General features: G+C 29.8%; 2 protein-coding genes and 2 non-coding genes across 6 annotated transcripts; 1 reads left to right on the forward strand and 3 right to left on the reverse strand.

Annotated features, from left to right (window-relative positions):
• Window positions 1-2,659: 2,659 nt before the first annotated feature.
• Window positions 2,660-5,670, forward strand: LOC124542008 (probable ribosome production factor 1). Its single transcript, XM_047119963.1, has 6 exons — window positions 2,660-2,823; window positions 2,902-3,025; window positions 3,450-3,613; window positions 3,861-4,065; window positions 4,948-5,093; window positions 5,360-5,670. Exons 1-6 carry the CDS (start codon window positions 2,798-2,800, stop codon window positions 5,535-5,537), a joined length of 843 nt encoding a protein of 280 aa, XP_046975919.1. The 5' UTR covers window positions 2,660-2,797; the 3' UTR covers window positions 5,538-5,670.
• A 1,090-nt stretch (window positions 5,671-6,760) lies between these two features.
• LOC124542016 (tRNA N(3)-methylcytidine methyltransferase METTL6) lies at window positions 6,761-22,422 on the reverse strand. 3 transcript variants are annotated; one of them, XR_006967300.1, is made up of 15 exons: window positions 22,024-22,421; window positions 21,319-21,481; window positions 21,014-21,058; window positions 20,601-20,641; window positions 20,199-20,256; window positions 19,716-19,760; window positions 19,446-19,490; window positions 19,004-19,058; window positions 18,702-18,751; window positions 18,389-18,438; window positions 17,520-17,653; window positions 17,121-17,228; window positions 7,935-7,982; window positions 7,545-7,580; window positions 6,761-7,118 (listed from the first exon to the last, which is right to left on the reverse strand). XR_006967300.1 is itself a non-coding variant. In XM_047119976.1 (14 exons), the coding sequence occupies exons 1-2, from the start codon at window positions 22,238-22,240 to the stop codon at window positions 21,319-21,321; spliced, it is 837 nt and encodes a 278-aa protein (XP_046975932.1). In that variant the 5' UTR covers window positions 22,241-22,422; the 3' UTR covers window positions 7,545-7,580; window positions 7,935-7,982; window positions 17,121-17,228; window positions 17,520-17,653; window positions 18,389-18,438; window positions 18,702-18,751; window positions 19,004-19,058; window positions 19,446-19,490; window positions 19,716-19,760; window positions 20,199-20,256; window positions 20,601-20,641; window positions 21,014-21,058. The 3 variants fall into 3 exon arrangements, 2 of the variants coding, with proteins under 2 accessions (XP_046975932.1, XP_046975939.1); XM_047119976.1 differs by lacking the exon at window positions 6,761-7,118 and having other exon boundaries at window positions 21,567-22,422; XM_047119983.1 differs by lacking the exons at window positions 6,761-7,118; window positions 19,004-19,058 and having other exon boundaries at window positions 21,567-22,422.
• On the reverse strand, window positions 19,821-19,903 carry LOC124542968. The gene has a single exon (XR_006967417.1). It is a non-coding gene; the product is annotated as a small nucleolar RNA snR60/Z15/Z230/Z193/J17 (small nucleolar RNA).
• LOC124542962 lies at window positions 20,318-20,401 on the reverse strand. Its single transcript, XR_006967415.1, has one exon. It is a non-coding gene; the product is annotated as a small nucleolar RNA snR60/Z15/Z230/Z193/J17 (small nucleolar RNA).
• Window positions 22,423-23,882: the final 1,460 nt, after the last annotated feature.

Here is a 23,882-nt window from a genome sequence, read left to right on the forward strand (position 1 = left end):
TTTAGAATGAACTAACACTTAATTCTATAATAATATTTAGGATAAGCAAGACTTTACTACATTAAACGTGATATAATTCGAAACGAACGTTTGCATATACCTTAAAAAAAATTGGACATTCTAATAAATAATACCTGAATATCGTTTATGAGTAAAAATTTAATTGTTTAAGTAAGACGTCATGCCTGTATCACATGAATACAGGCTATCCATAGGCTGCCTGAACATCCGTTAAACACGAACGTTAACAGTCATAAAAAATGTTAACGTCAGTCTAGCTGAATCAGGCAAATCTTGGTTGTAAATACATAAAATAATCCAGCGAGGCACATTTAGCACACAACATTTTCTCTCAACATTTCCTACTAATGAAACAGGGTCAGTGTATCAATTATGCTAAGTTTAAGCATTAAAATTTGCTGGCATTTAAAGCAACCTACTTCAGAAACTATTCTCTTTCTACTACTGATATTAATTACGAGTAAATGATACAAGGATGATACTTAATTTTCATGATTACTCGTAACAGGAGTTTGTACTACGATATAAATATTTCTGAAACATAAACGATTACTGCCCCGGAACAATACCATCTTAAGCACAACAAGGGCGCTCGGGCAATCACTATTGCAGCAGCGTCCGCTGCACCCAATAAAAAATGTTTTTAAGAGACCTGGTAAGCTTTACCTATACTCTAAGCCCGTGTTCTTGGAACCCGTGTACCCTACAGTAACACGGGCCTGCTCCCCAGGTTACCTGTTAGATAAGACATTATTTTATTTTTTCCGCAAAACATATTTAATCATGTTTTTCTGTTCCAAACAATTAATTATACGCCTATTTCAGATCGCTTGAAGAACATACTCTTAGCTTTCTCGTTTCTTATAATTTTTACGTAAAAAATAGTTATGATATGTGATGTGAATGACTACATAAGCCTGTTGATATAACGTGGCTTAGGCATAAGGTTTTACAATAACTAGTGCGCTGCCAACCATGACATTTTAATGTCCCTTTTAACTGTAAATATAACAAAGCTAATAATTAAATAAATAGCTTCAATTCCATTTGCAATGATATGACATAGATATTACATTAAACAATTTCAAAGTTTCCACGTACCTAATCAAATCAAGACTTTTATAAGCCATATCACATCAAAATATGGTATAACGAAACCTTGATTGATTTTATTTCATTCTAAAATAATGAAAATAACCATCATATTAGTAATATTAATCTTATTCTTCAACGTAATTTCCAAAACCTGTTGAAAATGAAATATGTGTTGAGAAAAAAATACATTGAATTGCCCTTGACTTCGATATACAATATGTTCTGATAATAAGGACTAATACTTTCTTTTTAAAGGCTTTCTCACCTCTATACTCAGTGGAGCAATATTTTCTGTTCCTGTTTTCATGTTACAAAATAATATGCTTGATAAATGGACATACGAGTACTCCGTAGTTGAAAATCTACAGACGGTAATCCTTAAGGAATATACATACAATATATTTTATAGTGACAAAGTTTATAAGCCGTGAGCCATGTGCACATCTGCCTAACTTATTAAAAAAAAACTAACTGAAGCATAACGCAAGTTGTATGCTGATAATAGAAACAAATGTGTACCTTCGTATATTTAACGTTGTCATCACAATACATCTGATTGTTAGAACGATAATAAATATCGTACTCAGATGACGACTGTCAGATGTTAAATGTAAACAAACATTTATAGCTGCATCTATTTTCACAGTACATTTGACGCGCTCTATTTACGATTAACCAACTTAATATTGTTTATGTTCCACAGCGTTATTATTTACTATTTATCATATATCACAAAATAGGGAAATTAAACTCGCAAAGTATAATACTCATAATCAACCTATTTCAACATTTGGGTGTAGTACAACGCGTCTAAGAGATTCATCAATAGTAATGGAGTTCATCGTCTACTATCTCCGTACCGTTTCAGGGTAACAAATAAATTAAGTTGCATATAATTAAAACATTATTAACAAATTTTAATTGTGAGTGAATGTTTATGTATATATACATGCACACATACATTCGCGTATAGTATTTAAAGAAGTGTGTATGTCAATTTTTTATTCTATTTAAATGACTTTTGCACAATATCTTCTAACTGAAGCAAGTTATGTACTTTTGATAGGGACATAATAATTAATGTTCCACTGCTGACTTTAACCTATTCTCATTTAAAGAGACGAAACTTATTCCTTGACTTGGCTCAACAAAAAAACTAAAAACAAATAGATTTGATAGTAAGAGGAATTATCTCTTATTTCGTTCACCCGAAACAAATTGTAATGAAATGTATGACATAAAATTTCCAGAATAAGCGTTTAAGAATTTGATAATGCAAGTAATTTTTTTAAAAACACCTTTTGAAAACTGACGTACTTACCCTTCAAAGTTTTTGTTTAACTCTAGCCAGTATTGTTTCGGTATTTAACTGCTTTCCATAAGTTTTTTAGCCTCAGTTGTCACGTCTATAATAATAAAATATTACGGTAATATCTTAAATAGACTTATCTGTATTTGAGATATTATCTGTAGATCATTTATATGCAAAAATTGTGTAATCTGTTGTGTTACTTGTCGGTCTGGTGTCATTTGTCAGTTGACAGTTGTCACTAATAATAAAAACACGCAGCTTTCCTTTGTAATATATTACTATAATAATTTCGATAAGCTTCTTATATTCAATTAAAAAAGGAAATTATAAGTATTCAACCTTAAATTTTTAAAGAGTAAAAAAACAAAGATGGCTCGCGGTAAAGATAAGAAAAAGTCAGTGTTTATTAATAGGTTATGTCTCGTGTTGATGTTTTCGAAATAACTAATGTAATAATCAATCGAATTTTACAGACGGAAATTAGAGAAGAAGCAAGAAGGTGACGATGTACCGAAAAAAATTCCACATACGTTGGAATCTCTCAGGGAAAAAGATGAGACGATGTTGGCGAATACGGAAGCCGAGGAACAAGAAGAAGTAAGCATATTAGTCAATATTATAGTTTATTAGTTAATTTAATATCATATAACACTTCAGACTTGCTGGCAACTTCGTTTGCCTAGCTATTTGATGTTTCAATAAATTTATCCTACAATCGCACTGTAAAGGCAGATAATCTTTAAAAACAATCCTAAATATTGTTATACACCCTATTATCTAACAGCGGCAATTGATATTTTAACAGTATCTCATTCCCAAATATCATTAAACAAATCAATCATCCAAATGGTTATTTGTTGTCATGTCATTCTACAAAAAAAATATTACATTAGTAAAACTATTATAAAATATAATTTATTGATATACCATGAAAAACTGATTTGATACTGGAGCTAAGTAAATAATTATAAAATATACTGTAAATTTAGAAGCTTATTATATGGTATTAAACTTGTTCTAGGCACAAAAAGATATGGAATTGGATGAATTATCATCATACTTTGAAAATTCTTATGAGCCCAAGGTACTAATAACTTACTCTGACAACCCTCATGCTAAAACTAGAGTATTTGGAAAGGAACTCTCGAGGATGATACCAAATTCATTATCAAGATATAGACAAAGGTAAATATTTCTTTCATTTCATTAAATTAAAGATTAACCATTTACTTATTGTTTTAAAATTTAGTTTACATTATTAAATGAATTTTAAATATGGCAGACCTTTACCAATAGTCAGCCTGTACTGAGTGCATTATAAGATAAAGTAAAGGAAAACTAATAAAAATGTATTTGAAGAAACAATTGTTAAGTATCATTATTTTTTTATTTATCCTTTTTTCAAATTATATTATGAAAACTATTTTTACAGATCATCAGTAAAGAGAATAGTCCAATCAGCAATTAGAGAAAATATGACAGATGTAATTATTGTTAACGAAAATCAGAAGCAACCAAACGGCTTTCTCTTGATACACCTACCAAGTGGACCCACCGCACATTTCAGACTATCAAGTTGTAAAATTACAAAAGAACTCAATAAAGATCACAGGGAAATAACAACACACAGGCCTGAAGTAAGTGTATATTTAAAATACATGTTTTAGATAATAAGTAACAGACCCCCATCCCAGTGTTGGGCAAATTTTAATTGCAAGAACAATTAAAGATTACCAATTAATTAATTGTTAATTGTTACTACTACAGTTAACAATTAATCAATTGTAATTGTGGAAAATCACAACTAACAATGAATTTTTAATTGTTTTGTTAATTTTAATTAAAAATAACAATTAAAAATACTGCTGTAGAATATAAAGCCGGTATATATATATATATACATATATATATATATACATACAATATACCCATGTGGTTCCGGGTAGTAGTATAGTGCCCCCCATTTTTTCACATAGTTAAATAAATGTGATAGCAACAAATAAAAGACTTGAACGAAGATGATGACTTGAAATGTTTTTGTTTTATACCTACGCTGCAGAAATATTTATCAATGAAACTTTATATTATATAATATAAAAATAAACACTTTTTTTCTGTGAAAAGAGAGATTTAGAAAAAATAAGCTTAACACTTAGAGCCTTTGAGCACATTTGTCTGAAGTCTAATACTTGTAGCTTAATTTTCCTAAATCTTTACTAATTTCATTTTGATATATAAAGTTAATTGTTAGTTTTAATTGTTTTATAAAACAACTAAAAAAAGTTAATTGCAATTATTTTAATTGCAAGGTGCAATTAAAAGTGTAAATGTGATTAATGTAATTGTAATTAATTTAATTGCAATTACTTTTTTAGTCAATTAATAAGATAATTGACAATTGCTTGATTAATGCCCAACACCCCCAGCCCCACTTGGCTGAGACCCTTCTGCTTTCTAAATGGATTCTACTTTATTCCACAATGCACAAATGCTTAATCCAAGAAATTCTTGAATTTCAGGTAATCCTTAACAACTTCAGTACCAGATTAGGTCTGACGGTGGGACGTATGTTAGGCGCGCTTTTCCACTATGAACCAGAATTCCGTGGCCGGCGCGCTGTTACCTTCCACAACCAGCGGGACTACATCTTCTTTAGGCACCATAGGTTTGTTTTTTTTAATTTCAATTTAATACCCTTATATGTTGTGTGTATTTATAAATGTAAATATTGGTCCATTCTGCTGCCTATTAAACTATATGTAAAACAAAATAATATAATAATATTTTATGAAATTTTTGGGTTGTTCTTTTATAGATAACTCATCATAACCCGTATGTTTTAAAGAAAGATAAATTACATCAATTTAGGTAAATAGTCAAGTCAAAAAGTTAGTTGAGTAAACTTTAATTTTATACAAAAATTATTTCCAGATACGAATTTACACCAGACGGCAAACGCGCTAAACTTCGCGAACTGGGCCCTCGGTTCACTTTGAAGCTAATCTCCTTGCAGCAGGGCACGTTTGACTCGAAGCGCGGCGACTACGAGTGGATCATCGCCGGCCGCAGACACCAGATGGAAACGTCGAGACGACGCTTCTTTTTATAAAATAAAAATAGATTGTCTTGTAACTACTTTTTTTTAATCTACTTAGTATGTATGTGTATATGAAATGAGTAAGCCAGTTAAACAAATTATCATTTGTCAAGTTTGAATAAATTATCTGTTTTTGAATCGTCAATAATTAAATACTACCACCGTTTCGGAAAGCAGCTTCTAGCGAGAAGAAACTCGCATAGTTGCTCTTTTCACATAAACAGATATACAATGCAGTTATTTAAAGTAATTAGTGTCCTATGATGGTACCCGAACCTAACTCCAGACGTTTCTTTCTAAAAAGTAGGTACTCTTAATGGATAATATGATTTATTTATTAATTTAGTCTTATTAATATTGATTATATTTTCCGGTATCATATTGTATATGCGTATACCATTGCCCAAAATGTTCTCTTTACCATGTATGGAAACGGAAACTAGGGGTTACAAGTTGATTCTTATTTCTTGTAACTAATTTTCATAAGGTGTCTATTTGCTAACCACCTACCCATTTTACACGAAAAGATGAAAGCTTTTAACCTTCAATGTGCACATATGCAAATCTGTACTTATCTCAATGTCTGGTTCATTTGCTAAGTGAACAACATAATAAAAATAAATAAACTCAAAAAAGAACTTAAAAAATATGGTGCACAGCTGTATTTACATAAGAATTATTGAAATAAAAAATATCGACATTAAAGGACATAATTCAAGCTCAACATAAAAATCTAATATAATTTCAGGTTTGTTAGGCCCGGAGTCGTGTTGACTAAGGCAGTTGTTAATTAGGACCAATTTATAAGGTATAAATCATGAAATAACACAGGAATCAGAGATCTTAAGGCCGCAGCACCATGAATGCAGATTTTAGTAAATGTACTTATTCCAGTGTACTTTCACTTTAAAATTCGATCTTAATGGAAATGAAATACGTACATTATGGAACAGTTAATTTTGTGTGCATATCCTGTAAAATTAAAATTGATTTTGTTATATCCTCTTTAAAACTATAGTTGATATAACAAAAGATAGCTGACGGACAAAACTATCATCCAAATTGAGAAAACAAGTCGCAATCAATTCCATTACACTATCCGAGTGAAAAGAAAAAGTTGCGTCGCACTATGAAAAAGCCACCTCGAAAACCGATTTCAAAATTATTAAAATAAGGGAGATGCAATATCAGACATATAATAAACTTTGTATTGAATTAAACAATAATACGTTTTGTAATTAAAATTGTTTTATTGATTTCACTTATTCATTACTCCACACTTATACAAAAAAATATTTCTATAGTTGTTTTTCACACCATACCAAAAAGTCGATGATATGACGTCATGCTCCTATTCATGCACTGATATTATGACAGAGTTTTTATATGGTCCAATTTATTTAATGACAAAGAAGACCATCATTGTATTCAATACATCTGGTAATGGTGCTCTCTGCACCTCAATGCTGTCTAAGTCATTCTGTAAGCACTTGGTATTGCTCATTTTTTAACTGGTCAAGTCAAGTAATTCATTGCAAATGGTAACTCGTCTCTCTCGTAAATGGTAAGTGTTGTTCTTGTTTTATTTCAGTTCTGAAAAGATAAATTTAATTAAATAACATACATTTTGTACGTTAAGTCAAGATATTCTTCCAACTTTTTCTCAGACTACCTTTTATTTTTATGTTTTAATCTTATTTGAAATGGGACAAATTTGTCGTAAATCTTTATAACCAAGGGGGCGAAATAAAGCTACTCTCGGCAGTTTTGATTACAGTGATCTCTGTCTGGCTTACAAAGTGCACTTATTGAAATAAGCACTCTTTCATAGGAATTCAGACAGTAATAAGAAATCTATGGATATCTAATAATATTCTACAGTGAATGTAAGTTTAAGTTTAAATTTACTTTTATGGGTTTGTTTAGTGAATATTAATGTAATTACATTTTAATTTATATACAAAACATAAAATCACTTTATTATTACAGTATAAAAACTTCAAATAGAACTTTACGCACCTTTAATAAAGTTTACTGTGGAGACGACCCAATAGTCTGTAAACAAAGAAAAATATATATAAGCAAATGGATTTATAAATATTTTCATGGGGCTATTGGCAATATAAAATCAGACGCGTTTGGTTGGTCAACATGGTTTATTGGGTTCTCTCTGTTGAGGGAGACCTGAAAGGTCGGATCATCATATAGATAATTAATGTCAATATTACAATTAATTTCTAAGACAATTTCTGCAATGATATGTGAGATCAAAAAAAATATTCTTGTTTACTCACACCCAACTCATTTCAAAATTAATATAAACACAGAAAAATATCTATTAGAAATGTAAATTCGTAATATTTTTTCCTCAATTACATTAATATCACAATTTTAAATGTGGAAACTTACGTTTTAAAGCTCATTACGACAACGGTCATCGCAGGCTTGTGTCTTAACCTGTAAATAATATATTGTAACGTAATTGTGGCGCACGTTACATGTTTCATCCATTTTTAAATAATTTCGTCAAAAAATATTAAATTTCTAACATAGGTTATCGGATGTCATCTGTCATTTGACTTTGACAACCATTTCTAAGGCTATGTTTATGCGTTATTTAAAAATACCGCTAAATTTGACATTTAAAATAAAAATGCACTTTTTATGCATTATGCGTTCCTGACCTAATTGTGATTTATTATCTTTATATTATCTTTGAGATGATCTTTGACATTTGTCTAAGACCTCACTTTCCTTCCGCCTTTTAAGTCGAAATGTGACGCTAAATTATTTTCAAAGTTTTTGTAACTTTTATTTGGTTTAAACTATTGAATATTGTTGAAAATTGAAGTTTTAAGAGACGATATGCCTTAGTTTAAACGATTGGAAGTAAATCCATGTCGGATTACAAAAATAAATTTGGATATTTGTCGCCTCGTGGTAAGTCGAAAAACTTTCTTCGAAATTTGAATTTATTTCAATTGTTCGGTTTCGTAACAACGATTGTGGTTCTTTACAGGGAATCTTTAGAATATTTCCCATGATGCATTTTGTTATTTTTGGAAAATAACCGGGATTGACCGGGTAAGTTGGTTGAATTATTAAAGTGATACTTTAGATTTTCGAAATTCGTATTAGGTTCTAATTAGATTTGTTTCTCTTTTGCAGTTATTTTCAATGGTTATTTTCAACAGTTTATTTTCAATGGGTATTTTTCTACCATTATTTTCTACAGTTATTTTCTACAACTGTATTATCGTGGATTATTCCTCGAATTATTTTCTTTCGTTGTATCTTCGAGTGGATTATTTTCAACGCTTTTTGAAGAACTTTTGAACTTTATTTGTTTGGATATATTGAAGATAGAAGCTTTCCTGGAGATTAAATTTTAGAAACCGTAAAGGAAGTGAAAACTTTATAACATTTATTTAACTTCTGGATTTCGGTATGTAATTTTGACATATTCATTTTTTACCGCAACTTTGGAACTTCGTGGGATTTAGTATACATTTTTATAACTTTATGAAAATTTGGCATTCAAACACCTTTTTTAAAGATATTTATACATTATTGTAACGTTATTTAAACTTCATTTTTGACTTGTTTGTAACTTTAATTACATAATTTAGTCTAACTTTAAAACATTTTTTGCTAACTTTGAAACATTTACAATAAGTAAATATTTAATTAAGTTTAGTGTAAATTTAAATGGATGTAAACATCCAGGCGCCCGATTTTGTTACTTTAAGACTTTTTAATTGTTAAAATTATTTTGACATTTTTGTTGAATAAATTAATTTATATCATAGATTTGCCTTTTCTGTAAATCTACTTGTAATGTTGAAGGGTTATTTAACTGACTTCCGGAGCACTTTCTGTCGAGGATTTGTTTAATTTAAAAACCTTGTCCAGCTCTACCGCATTTTTAGTTTACCTCGAAGAAAATTAATATTTTTTTTAAATTTAAATTTATTTTTAGCCAATTATATATTACAATTGGCCCCCCCTTCAAAAATTAAACATTACAATTGGCGCCCTCAGCCAGGGACCTGAATTACAATTAAAGCTCTTGTAAAGTATTGAATATGTACTATGTATTTACATATGTATAATTTTCATTAGAATCATTTTGTACTAAATACTAATGTTAAGTATTTATGTAATTTGAATGCCAAGTTTATAACTTTTTTATGTTTTGAAGTAAAGCTTTTCGTTCCATTGTCAATTCTAATCTAGGACATAACCATGACTGACAGAGATGAATTAACTCTTAAACCATCTATTGATGATAGTGGTGACAAAAATTTAACTCCTAATATAATTAATGTTGAACATTCTCAGATGTTAGAGACGAACATTTCCCAGGCGAAGCCTTCTGCTTCTAATGATTTAGTAGACTTGTCGGCAGACATGCCACAATTTTTTAGTAACACTTTATCTATGAATAATAAACAACCTCAATACTATAAACGAGTAGATTTGTCTAAGTTTAAATATAAATTTAATGGTAAAACATGCGTACGTGAATTTTTGTTAACATTTGAAGAATACTGTGTGAGTCGAGATATTAGTGATGACCAAATATTGCCATCCTTTACTGAAGTAGTTACGGACATTGCTCTTAAGTGGTTTAGATCTATTCGCAGTTCACTTAATTCTTGGAAACATCTTAAATTAGAATTACTGAAGCGTTTTGATAAACTAGATTTTGATTATCAACTTGAATACAATTTAAGAATTAGAAAACAAAAACAAACTGAAACTTTATCAGATTTTATTATTGAAATTGTAGATATGTCAAATAGACTAACTTATCCCTTATCTGAACATACTTTATTAGAAATATTGAAACATAACATGCTGCCTAGCTACTCTATTTATTTGGTGGGTCGTTCAATGAATTCTATTGATGATTTAGTAAAACTTTCAAAAGAGATTGATGAATTTCGAATATTAAATAATAAACATAGTTATAATAACGCAGATTTCAAGACTAAGCATATTAATTCAGTTCAAACATTAACTTGTTTAAAATGTAAAGAAATTGGACATACTTATAAAAAATGTAAAAAGATTCCAGGCACTATATGTTTTAAATGTGGTAAATTAAATGTTATCACTAAATTTTGCAATAATTGTACTCTTCCAAAAAACGAGTAAGGTTTTGTCAGACACAGGTCCTTAATAAAGAATCAGTTGATCTGACAAATACTAAAATTTCTAAACCTAATGCTTCTGAAATTCGTGAAGACTTCTCTAATTGGTGTAATTATTTAAAAATATTTTTCTCAATAAATAAATTTGCTCCCATTTTGTTTACTAAAAATAGTGACACACGTCCATTTTTAAAATTTCAAGTTTGTGGTAAATCATTTACAGGTTTATTGGATAGTGGTGCTAATAAAAGCGTACTAGGTTGTAATAGTCACTTGCAATTTCTAAATTTAGGATTCAAACTTAAGACTAGTAGTTATAAAGCTTGTACTGCTGATGGTAGTTCACAAGACGTTTTAGGTACTATAGATATTCCAATTACTTGTGACAATGTAACTCGCATTGTAGAATTCATGGTAGTTCCCTCACTAAATCCAGAAATTATTCTAGGATTCGATTTTTGGCTCGCATTTAATTTAGCTCATGAATTATTTAAAAACATAACATTTGAAAATAAGAATTCAATAATTATAAATTCTGTAACTTCTGTAGTTCAACTTTCTTCTTCTGAAAAAGAACAATTAAATAAAATTATAAAACTTTTTGAAGAAATTTCTTATGAAAAGAAAGGTTTAGGTTTAACACATTTAACTAAGCATAAAATTATAACTGTTGGTGAACCTATTAAACAACGTTATTGGCCTATTAGTCCTGCTAAACAAAAAGAACTTTATGATGAAGTTCAAGTTTTGCTTAGGGATGGTATTATTCAACCTTCTAAATCTCCTTGGTGTTCCCCAGTATTAGCTGTCACAAAAAAAGATGGTGGTATAAGATTATGTTTAGATTCTAGAAAATTAAATTCTGTCACTATTAAAGATGCATATCCTTTACCTTACACGTCGCGGATTTTGGATAATTTGCGTGGTGCTAAGTATATCACAGCAATTGATTTGTCTAAAGCTTTTTTGCAAATTCCTTTAGAAGAAACTTCCAGAGAGAAGACTGCTTTCGTAATTCCTGGAAAGGGATTATTCGAATTCGTTCGTATGCCCTTCGGTTTAACTAATGCTCCCGCTGAACTACAAAGATTAGTAGACAAACTTTTTGGTGTAGAATTCGATTCTAATGTATTTGTATATTTAGATGACTTAATAGCTATCTCTAGTGATTTTCAAACTCATTTAACTCTTTTAAGTAAAATTTATCATAAATTAAAAGATGCTGGTTTAACTATAAATTTGAAAAAATGTGAATTTTGTAAAGAACGTCTATGTTATTTAGGCTACGTTGTCGATAGCAATGGTTTACATACAGATCCTTCTAAGTTGTCTGTAATAGAAAATTTTCCTCGTCCTACAACTGTAAAACAAGTACGTAGTTTTCTTGGTATGTGTTCTTATTATCGTAGATTCATAGAAAAATTTGCTGATATTGCTACTCCTTTAACTAATCTAACTCGCGGTAGTCGTAATAGTAAGCGTGCCGTAGAATGGAATTCAGATTGCGAAACCTCTTTTATAAAACTTAAACAAGCATTATTAACAGCTCCTGTACTAATTTGTCCAGATTTTAACAAATCATTTTTCCTGCATTGTGATGCTAGCTCTTATGCTATTGGTAGTGTTTTATGTCAAAAAGATGATGAAGATAATCAACATCCTGTTGCATTTTATTCTAGAACATTTAATAAATGTGAAATTAATTATAGTACTACTGAAAAAGAACTTCTTGCTATATTAGATTCTATAGAACATTTTAGACCGTATATTGAAGGTATGGAATTTACTGTGATAACAGATCATGCTAGTTTAAAGTGGTTATTACGCTTAAATAATCCAAGCGGACGCTTAGCGCTTTGGGCTGCTCGTATATCTCAATTTACTTTTAATATAATTCATAAAAAAGGTAATTTACATGTTGTGCCTGATACTTTATCTCGTATTCAAATTAATGCTATTGATATTCCATCAGAGATAACCCATCCTGATGAAGAAATTGAAGATCCTTGGTACAAAAATATATTTATAGGTTGTCAAAAATTTCCCTTAAGATATAAAAATTATAGAGTTGAAAACAAAGTTCTTTATAGATTTTGTAAACCCAAATTTCAATTGCAAAGTAATTTAGCATGGAAAATTGTTATTCCAAAAGAAAATGTAATAGATACTATTCGTAATAATCATGATTCATTAGATTCAAGTCACTTAGGTATTCATAAAACTTTAAATAAGTTAAAAATTCACTATTATTGGCCTAATATGTTTAAAGATGTAAAAGATTATATTTCAAATTGTGAAACTTGTAAAGCTTATAAGCACTCAAATGCTCCACCTTTTGGTATTATGACGAATCAAAAGATTGTTACTCAACCTATGGTTATGCTATCTATTGATATAGTTGGTCCATTGCCAAAATCATATTCTGGACACAGATATATTTGCACAGTATTAGATGTATTTTCTAAGTATTGTTGGTTAAATCCATTAAGTAATGCTACCACAAAATCCATATGTAGATTTTTAGAAAAGGATATTTTTCTTAAATTTGGTTGTCCAAAAATCATAATTTGTGATAATGGTACTCAATTTACTTCTAAACATTTTGTACAATTTTTGAAAAGCTTTAACATTAATAAAATATTTTATAACACTTTATATACACCTCAGAATAATCCAGTTGAACGTTATCATAAAACGTTAGAAACTTGCATAGCATGTTTTGTTCATGATGATCATAGAACTTGGTCAAAATTTTTATGTCATGTTCAATTAGCTTTGAATAGCAGTATTAATTTAGCTACTGAATTTACTCCCAATTTTCTTATGTTTGGTCGTGAAGTTATAATTGATGCTTCATTACATCGTTTCAGTAATTCTTTTACAAATTTAAATGAACTCGAATTTGGTAATCGTCGAACTTATGCACAAAGTTTAGATTCCTTAAGTTCAATTTTTGATTTAGTAACCAAATCTTTATTTAAAGCTTATAAAAAGAATGCTTTATATTATAATAAAGGAAGGAAAGTCATTTCCTATGAGTCAGGTGATATAGTTTGGAGAAGAAATTTCATCTTGTCTAGTGCTTCTCAATATTTTTCGGCTAAACTTGCTCCTAAGTTTATCAAATCTCAAATAATAGAGAAGATTACTAATAATGTTTATATATTAAAAGATTTAGAGAAAGGTACTGTTGGTCGTTATCATATTAAAGATATTATTAAAATATAGTTTTGGATTAACTCTAAAATATTTTGTAGAGTTATATTTAGATTTGGGTTATTGAGGCATTTGTTAGAGATGATTGAATGAGAAGTATGAAAGAATTGGCCTCGAAGATTTTGATAGATGATAGTATGATAGGATTCCCACTCTAGTATGTTTTCTACAAATGTATTTTTGCTAAATTTAACTTAGGACATTTTGGATTCCATACAAAAATAAGTCCGAGTATTTCTTTTGACTCATAAGATCTTATACATTTTTTTGTAATATTTTTTGAATATTGTTTTTACAATATTTTTGTGTTTATACTTTTGTATTATTTTGTTTGTGTGTTTTGTACATAACATTTTTGCTAGTTGTGTAGAACCTTATTGCATATTTTAGTAATAAGTTATTTTTGGTTGAAGTTTTGTAGAAGTAATCCTTTGGATTCGATTATTGACTATTACTTTAGTCCAGCTTGGTTTTGACTTTGTTTTGGATATTCCAATTTTGTGAATTTTCCAATAACACATTTTTGAAACAATTGTTTGTTGTTTTGTTCTGTGCTCGGAAAGCTGGTGGAGTTGAGCCGGTCACAGACACATTTTTTGGTAACTTTGTTCTGTGCTCGGGAAACTGGTGGTGTTGAGCCGGTCACAGACACCCATTTTTTTTGGAAGTTTTGTTTAACTGTGTTCGAAAAGCTGATGGTGTAGAGTCGGTCACAGTTAGAACTATTTTTTGTATGCTCTCGTGTTCGGAAAGTCGTATTGAGTTGCGTCGGCCACGTTAGTCATATCTTTTGTTTTTAATTGAAACCATTTTGAGGTTGGTGTTCTTGGTATGCCGATTAGTGTATATTCCGTAGACCCAACATTTTATATATAAAAAAAAAATAATAAATATATTTTCCATCTTTCGAGTAAGGTAAAACTTTATAATTTCCTACTCTAAATGAAACAAGTTTTATTAGACAGCTCATTGCTTTCGAGTGAGGCTATATTGAGTCCTCATCTCCAAGGTTAAGGTGTTTGATAAATACTTTTACTTATCACATTTTCTGAATAGAGTTAGATAACTTTTTGCTTTCGAGTGAGACTATATTAGAGTTCTCATCTCTAGGGTAGTGTTTAGCTAATACTTTTGTTTAGAATTGTTTAGAAATAACTTTTGTTATAATTTGGTATGGTTTGTTGTTTTCCATATTTTACTAACTTTTGTAGAGTTACTATTTGTTATGTCACTCTAATCTTTTGATTGATAGAGTCGGTCTCTACCTCTTATGTAGAGTCGAATAAAAGAGTCTCTCAGGTTGAGCTCCTCTTTTATTTTTTGGTTGGGGGGTAATGTAACGTAATTGTGGCGCACGTTACATGTTTCATCCATTTTTAAATAATTTCGTCAAAAAATATTAAATTTCTAACATAGGTTATCGGATGTCATCTGTCATTTGACTTTGACAACCATTTCTAAGGCTATGTTTATGCGTTATTTAAAAATACCGCTAAATTTGACATTTAAAATAAAAATGCACTTTTTATGCATTATGCGTTCCTGACCTAATTGTGATTTATTATCTTTATATTATCTTTGAGATGATCTTTGACATTTGTCTAAGACCTCACTTTCCTTCCGCCTTTTAAGTCGAAATGTGACGCTAAATTATTTTCAAAGTTTTTGTAACTTTTATTTGGTTTAAACTATTGAATATTGTTGAAAATTGAAGTTTTAAGAGACGATATGCCTTAGTTTAAACGATTGGAAGTAAATCCATGTCGGATTACAAAAATAAATTTGGATATTTGTCGCCTCGTGGTAAGTCGAAAAACTTTCTTCGAAATTTGAATTTATTTCAATTGTTCGGTTTCGTAACAACGATTGTGGTTCTTTACAGGGAATCTTTAGAATATTTCCCATGATGCATTTTGTTATTTTTGGAAAATAACCGGGATTGACCGGGTAAGTTGGTTGAATTATTAAAGTGATACTTTAGATTTTCGAAATTCGTATTAGGTTCTAATTAGATTTGTTTCTCTTTTGCAGTTATTTTCAATGGTTATTTTCAACAGTTTATTTTCAATGGGTATTTTTCTACCATTATTTTCTACAGTTATTTTCTACAACTGTATTATCGTGGATTATTCCTCGAATTATTTTCTTTCGTTGTATCTTCGAGTGGATTATTTTCAACGCTTTTTGAAGAACTTTTGAACTTTATTTGTTTGGATATATTGAAGATAGAAGCTTTCCTGGAGATTAAATTTTAGAAACCGTAAAGGAAGTGAAAACTTTATAACATTTATTTAACTTCTGGATTTCGGTATGTAATTTTGACATATTCATTTTTTACCGCAACTTTGGAACTTCGTGGGATTTAGTATACATTTTTATAACTTTATGAAAATTTGGCATTCAAACACCTTTTTTAAAGATATTTATACATTATTGTAACGTTATTTAAACTTCATTTTTGACTTGTTTGTAACTTTAATTACATAATTTAGTCTAACTTTAAAACATTTTTTGCTAACTTTGAAACATTTACAATAAGTAAATATTTAATTAAGTTTAGTGTAAATTTAAATGGATGTAAACATCCAGGCGCCCGATTTTGTTACTTTAAGACTTTTTAATTGTTAAAATTATTTTGACATTTTTGTTGAATAAATTAATTTATATCATAGATTTGCCTTTTCTGTAAATCTACTTGTAATGTTGAAGGGTTATTTAACTGACTTCCGGAGCACTTTCTGTCGAGGATTTGTTTAATTTAAAAACCTTGTCCAGCTCTACCGCATTTTTAGTTTACCTCGAAGAAAATTAATATTTTTTTTAAATTTAAATTTATTTTTAGCCAATTATATATTACAATTGGCCCCCCCTTCAAAAATTAAACATTACAATATGAAAATTAATTTTAAGAATTCAAAGAAAATACACATTAAGATAGATGTGTAACAAATCAGACGCGTTTGGTTGGTCAACATGGTTTATTGGGTTCTCTCTGTTGAGGGAGACCTGAAAGGTCGGATCATCATATTCACTACAAATCATGTTTTCAGTTAGATGCTATTTTATTATATATTATAAAATAACACTGCCCATAAATCAAAAATCCTCAAGAAATTCTTAACAATAAAAATATAACCATTCTAAATAATAGGTCATTTAACTATTTTATTTATATGAACTAAAAATATAAGTTTCATAGATGTGCTTAAACAGTAATGCTTACTTCTCATATGATATTTCCGAATGATGCTTCTATGCAACTACTGGTTGCACTTGGAAGGCAAATGCCCATACCAGAGCTTCCTCCAGCAGGCAACCAATTTTGTAGAACCTATGTACAATTTTAAGAATTAATATTTGTTACTTAATTTTAAACCAACTTAGCAAATAAAGAAAATTGAGAATTTTTAAATAGAAATGTGTCTTCCATTTATGGGGTTGCAGGTCACAAGACTTACAACCAATTCCGGAAAGACATAATACTGTCAGTCCTCTTTGACACCCAGAAGCTTATTGAAATAAATAACTGGCAACACTTGGGACTAAATATCTTTAATTTTTTAATATCATTTTTAATGAGATGTATGCAGATAAAGTTGAGTAGATTTAAATAATATCTCACCTTAACCAATCTCCTTTAGGCAACTGTCAACTCCAGGGTTCAAGCTGTATATCCAGAAAACCAATTGTTCAAATTGTGGTTTTTCTGTTTCGCCCACTTCTTGTTGTTGATGTTGGTGTTTTCAACTGCATAGCCTATATTTAAAAGAAAACATTTTTTTATAACAAAAATTTATGTGATACTAGTCACTGGTAGCTTTGCTTGTGTGAAAAATGTCTTTTTTTTTAGTTCAAAATCAACAAATTCGAGCAATGAAAGAGTAATAAAGAGACAGACTGACAAGAGTTACTTGCACCTTTACAATATCAGTATAGATAATTTTGTATCTCAGTGAATAATATAAAACATACTCAATTAATGTTTTAGTTACTCTAGAGACTATACTTTTCGTCCTTGTCTGCCACCGGTGTATAGAATTTAAAACCTTTACCCAGTATCAATGGGACGTATAATTTATATTGAGACCCAAAAGATAACGATATTGTACCATCCAAAAATTTTTTTTTATTTACGAACGCTAAAGATTATACATTGAATTACCACTTTTCTTTACTATAAAAAAAATGTTATTTTGATCTAGAATATAATGGGTAATATTTTACTAATATAATAAATCTGATAGCATATTTAATTTTGCTATTTTATTTCTAACATATTTAAAGTATGATGCATTAATGTGTTTCATCCCATTTTTAACAAATCTGCCTTTGCTTGCTTCTGATAGTCTCATTTTATTGTATTTCAAATTCTGCCACAGCTGACATATTTATGATAAATGTTGAATTGATATTGTATATACTAATTTTTAACACAATAACATATATACATCCTGTTACTATGTAAAAAAAAGAATAAATAGAAATACTTACACATCCTCAATTTTTTGCATTACATCATCAGCTTCTATATCTGGAGTTTTCTGCAAAAAAGCCTCATATTAAAATATTATTCCAGCTTAGTAAATAATAAATTTATTTAGACATTTGGGTCAGACGCGTTTGGTTGGTCAACATGGTTTATTGGGTTCTCTCTGTTGAGGGAGACCTGAAAGGTCGGTTCATCATACTGATATCAATAAGACTAGACATGAAAATTTATTAAGTCATTTAAAAAAAAATTAACTGCATCTAACTGCCTATGTACTTCTTTGATAAATAATAAGGAATTATGATATTATGGTACCTTTTATATGTGTCCAAGTCTTGCCAGATGATCTCTGGATATCTTACTACCTGTAAAGAGAACATGATTTATTTTTCTATGAAGATAAAAACATTTTGCACAGAATTTATGTACTCAGACAGCGGAACACATACTATTGTTCATCACAACAAATCAGGTGAACTATGCAGTCATCATTTACAGAAGTAGAACAAAATTGCAAACATGTCACATATGTATAGAATTGTAATAAAATTTATAATTAAATGATTCAATATTATTGACATACAAAATGAACTAGTTAATTATAAAAGAAGAAATACCTTTTTTTATTATTTTCGAACTCTTTATAACAATGCATCATTTTTTTTTTCATACCTGTAAGAGAAACAATATGTTAGAACAATACAGTAGAGTGCAGACATAATTATTTTATAAGAATAATATCAGTGAGGATAGTTATGTTAACAGCATCATAATCAGATGTCCCTATCTAAGATCATCATATGAAAAAATTTGCAACCCAACTATGGACTATGTCATTTAGATTTCTATTTAAAAATAATTATCACAACAACATACATATAGTGCTACAACATACAAAACAGAAATAACAGTTTTAATATGAATAAGGAGAATTTGGTTCAACTAGAGAAATTAAGGCTTCACCTTTCATATATTTGTAGGAAACAGACTAAACCATAGCTGGGTTTATATTTAAAAAATGAAAGTACGTAGTAAGTAGTAGTAAAATTTAATATTTACCTCTTCAGAATGAGTATTGCTGCAGTGCAAGTAGGGTGCTGCTTACTGAAAAAAATAAAATCTATATTAGCACTGATAGTATCAATACTTTATATAAAAGCTGTATGTATATAATCAGTATGATAGTAGATAACAGCATTATATACTCAGATGTCCCTATCTGAAATCATCATCAAATAATAATCGAAATCTGTAATTTATTATTAACTATATAAATTAACCTATAATCCTTGTACAAACATTTTTTAATAAGTAATATATAATACTCACAATGAATATAAAGTTGTCTTCAAGCCATTAGAAACTGCACAAAACCTGAAAAAAGGCGGATATATCAGAGACTGAATACATATTGAACATTTGAAATTTAAAGTCAAACAAAATCAGATAGGAGCGAAAGACAAAATGCTATATACATCAAGGTAATCAGCTGAACTATGAAATCATCATTTTAATAATGATATTTTATTGTTAATTCTACTGGATGAGTATGATTTTTGTTTTAGGTTTTGAATAAATAAGAAATATAAGATATGGGAATTAATCTTTTTATAATTGACATTCAATATTTATAAATTAAGCATTCACATACAGGTATAATAATAATTATTATTACTATTTTTGTACTTCCAATATGTAACCTATATTTATACTAATTTATTACCAATTATTTATTTAATTATCCACATTTCAAACACCAAATTCAGCAGTTCTATCTAAATTGCTTAATAAGTTACACAAAGTTAGACTTACTTTATATACAGGATAGTCGTGATTGCTCTGCTCATGTTCAATCAAGCTGTCAAAGTATCTAAAATAAAAAATTCTTGATTAGACTAAGCATATTGTAGACAAATTTACTATATCAGATATAAATATATCAGATAGGAGCGAAAGACAATGTGCTATATACATCAAGGTACTCAGCTGAACTATGAATTCATCATTTAAACATAGCATCATAACTAGGAACAGAATATAAAAAATGCATTTACTCTATTCTACAGTAAAAAAAATATGAATATGACTTTTTTCTAAATATTCATTGGTTTTTAACAGTAAGTTATTTACTAATCTACAAGAAGTACCATGTTCCCTAGTTACATACCATTTACATATACTGATATACATTTATTTATATTTTTTATGACTTACCTGTTAAGAACTATAGTGTGCCAGAGAGACACTTGCTGTACCTGTAAAAAATTAACATTAGATATAAATAAAAATGATTGCAATTTGCATTAAAAAAATTATTAATAACATTCAGTTTGCTATAAAAGCATGGGAATTTTCCATCAGACCTCACAATTGGCTGGCCCTACTCTAACCCTAACAATAAATTGAATGAAAATGAAACTTAAATGGTGGTATAAAAAATTAGTGAAATGAAGATTACCATACTAGAATGAATTTGAAACAGCACCCTACTCTAAATGTGCCTATTGTGAGACAACAGAAGGTTTTCAGCTGCACTGCGATGTCATCATTATAAGGAATACTAATGTTTTACATAAACTATGTGCTTTATATTGGTAACATGAGCTTTGATAATTATATTTTCTTACCTTAGCATGTCTAGCCTCGTACATTTTACTTGAATACCATGACATCTGAAACAACACCAATAAATTAATAACATATATTTACATGGCCTATTATGTATTTAGTTTTAATTAAAATCAGATAGAGCTAATATACATGCAAATCATTAGTTTTCAATGGTTAGCATTTTTCATCATTTTAATAATAATTATTTTTTATTTGATTTCAATTGATTGATTTCAATAATACATTTATCTCAATGAAAGCCATTTAGCTTTTTCTATAACTTTAGATAAATATTTATTTTTCAATATTGTAAGATTCTCACCTAGTTAGCCGGCTTCTTATATTTGCCTTGCACAAAAATGCGAGGGACATCAATGCCTTCCTTGAAGTTTACTGTTCTGCGTTGTACATAGGTGTTCATGATGATTTCAAATCCAGCTTCAGTGAACAACTTGGCCAGTTCGTCTTCTGTGAAGTAATAGCTCCTAAAAGAGAACAAACACACTTTATGATTGAACGAGTAAGTTAGAGTAATTGACAAGAGTTTATAATTTTTATATTTTAATGTACCTAGTGCCATCCTGCCTCATATAAAAGTTTTCTGATATTTTATGCCCCGGTTTAAACCGCAACTGAGCCATGTCATATCTTCCATAATCTCGAAACAACACAACTCCACCCGGCTTAAGAACTTTAAACGCTACCTTCGCTACTTGGGACCACATGGACGGATGGATTGCCGACAATACAAAAATTAAACTCGCTAAGTCAACGCTCTCCTCTTGCACATTCTCGAATAAATCGTCTGTAGTCAGGTCAGCACAAAATGCCTTCATCCTATTCTCATCGTACAACTTATTACTTTTAACAAACTCAACAGCACGTGGTGAAAAATCACATGCGTAAAAGTAGAAATTTGTGAATCCTTCCTCGACTAATGGAAATATCATATTGCCGACGCCACACCCGAGCTCTAAGAATACTATTCTCTGATCTGGCTCAAAATTTATAAGCTCTTGAAACTCACGTGTTGTCCAATGACGGTCTCGGAAGAACTTCGTCTCGTTACGCTTATAAAAGATATCCCAATGTCGTCTGGCTTCTCTTTCTAATTTAGCAGCTTTCGCTTCTGGAATAATACGTGAGTTTTGTTGCTCCAAGCGTAACTTTTCATCGTCTGTCAATTCTTTTAAGCGATGAATGAAAATATCGCCATTTCCATCCACTTCTGTATCCGTTTCCATCTTGAAATTAGTACAATGTTACGTTAAACAATCATATTATTTACAATGCGGTTCCTCCAAATATTTATTAAAAACGCTTATTTTCAAGCAACGTTATAAAAATTAATAACACAATACGAAAAACGCAATGCTCCTAACGAGTAACGTCCACGCCCGTTAATGAGAGAAAAATGAATGACATTCAGGCGAGTGGCGACCAGGGTTGCCAGACGTCTGCGTTTGGTAGTCGCCAGAACCCAGGGTGGGGAGGAGCCCAAAATCGCTGCCTCATACGATAATGCAGAGTAGCCCAAAATCGACGTGAATTCGATCGGATTTTGTTAAAATTTGGAACGAACTTTTTATTTTGTTAATAATAATTGTTCAAAAAACTTTGTGTGAAATCGTGAATATCTAAATTCTGTTTTATTGTTTTTTGTGTAACAAACGTAACTTGCTTCCTTATCGACTGATCATCTGTTTGACAATAGTTATAAATTTTGCCACTCAAAATATTTGGTAAAATCGTCAAAATAAAATCTCATGTAGCCCATTTGGGCGACAAGCGATTTTTCATATTTTTATATCGCCGTTTCGTCGGCGAGGTAGCCCAAATGGCGATAAATCGCCCAATCTGGCAACCCTGGTGGCGACACCGACAGGCATTGCTGATGGCTGTCGGAATACTCGGAATTGGCAAATTTTGAATTGACAATAAGCGCAACCACAGACTATGCAACTAAACCGCTTTTAACGCAACTGCGAATTTTCAATTCGATTCAGACAAATCAAATCTTTCGAAAGATTGATGAATATTAATTATTAACTATATAACTCTACACTTGATTCATTGGACCGGTATACTAAAGTCTAAGAATCTATTTTATTTATTTAATTCCCATTTTGACCGCACTCATCGCTCATTCACAATTCCATGATTTATTACCAAATGGAGAATGAAGATAATGGATGGCAATACCGTCAAAACGATATTACGATTTATACCTTAGAATTATTTTTTCAAGTAAATTCATATATGTAAGCCTTTTGACTCATTATGTTACAACGCCGATCTAAATGTAACTCTCGGTTCGAAAAGTAGACCCTACCGAGAAGAACCGGTTGAATTATTGTCCACTATTTTTATTACAGAGAATTTCAATGAAATTAAGTACAGTAAATTCACACATTTGAGAATCCAAGTTTTTTTATGTATGCATGTATGTTTAATCTTGTGTTGAATTGAATATAAGCAATATTCAATTCAACACAAGATTAAACATTACTTATTACTGGCCTTTTATGAATTTTTTTACACATTGTATCTGAGCTAGAGTTGCCGCCAACGTTAAGTGTGCCTTATAATTACCATCACACGGAATGATATGAACCTGTAACTTATGTTGACCTTTCCTCCAATTATTAGGTCTAGCTCATTCGATAAAGCTCTCAACCAATGATATCGCGTCAATTTGCTGTCAAAGCTTGTTTATTTGGCTTTTTCTTGTTATGGTTTGAATAGAATGTACGTAATTACCTATTGTTATAAAAATAAATTCCAAAGTACAGAAAAAAAGATAACACTTTTAACTATATACGGGCACATATATTTGTGTGCTAAATAATAAAAGTAACTTTTAATCGAAAACCGTATATGACACCG

Source organism: Vanessa cardui, chromosome 2 (assembly GCF_905220365.1).
Source record: "Vanessa cardui chromosome 2, ilVanCard2.1, whole genome shotgun sequence".
Lineage (NCBI taxonomy): Eukaryota > Metazoa > Arthropoda > Insecta > Lepidoptera > Nymphalidae > Vanessa > Vanessa cardui.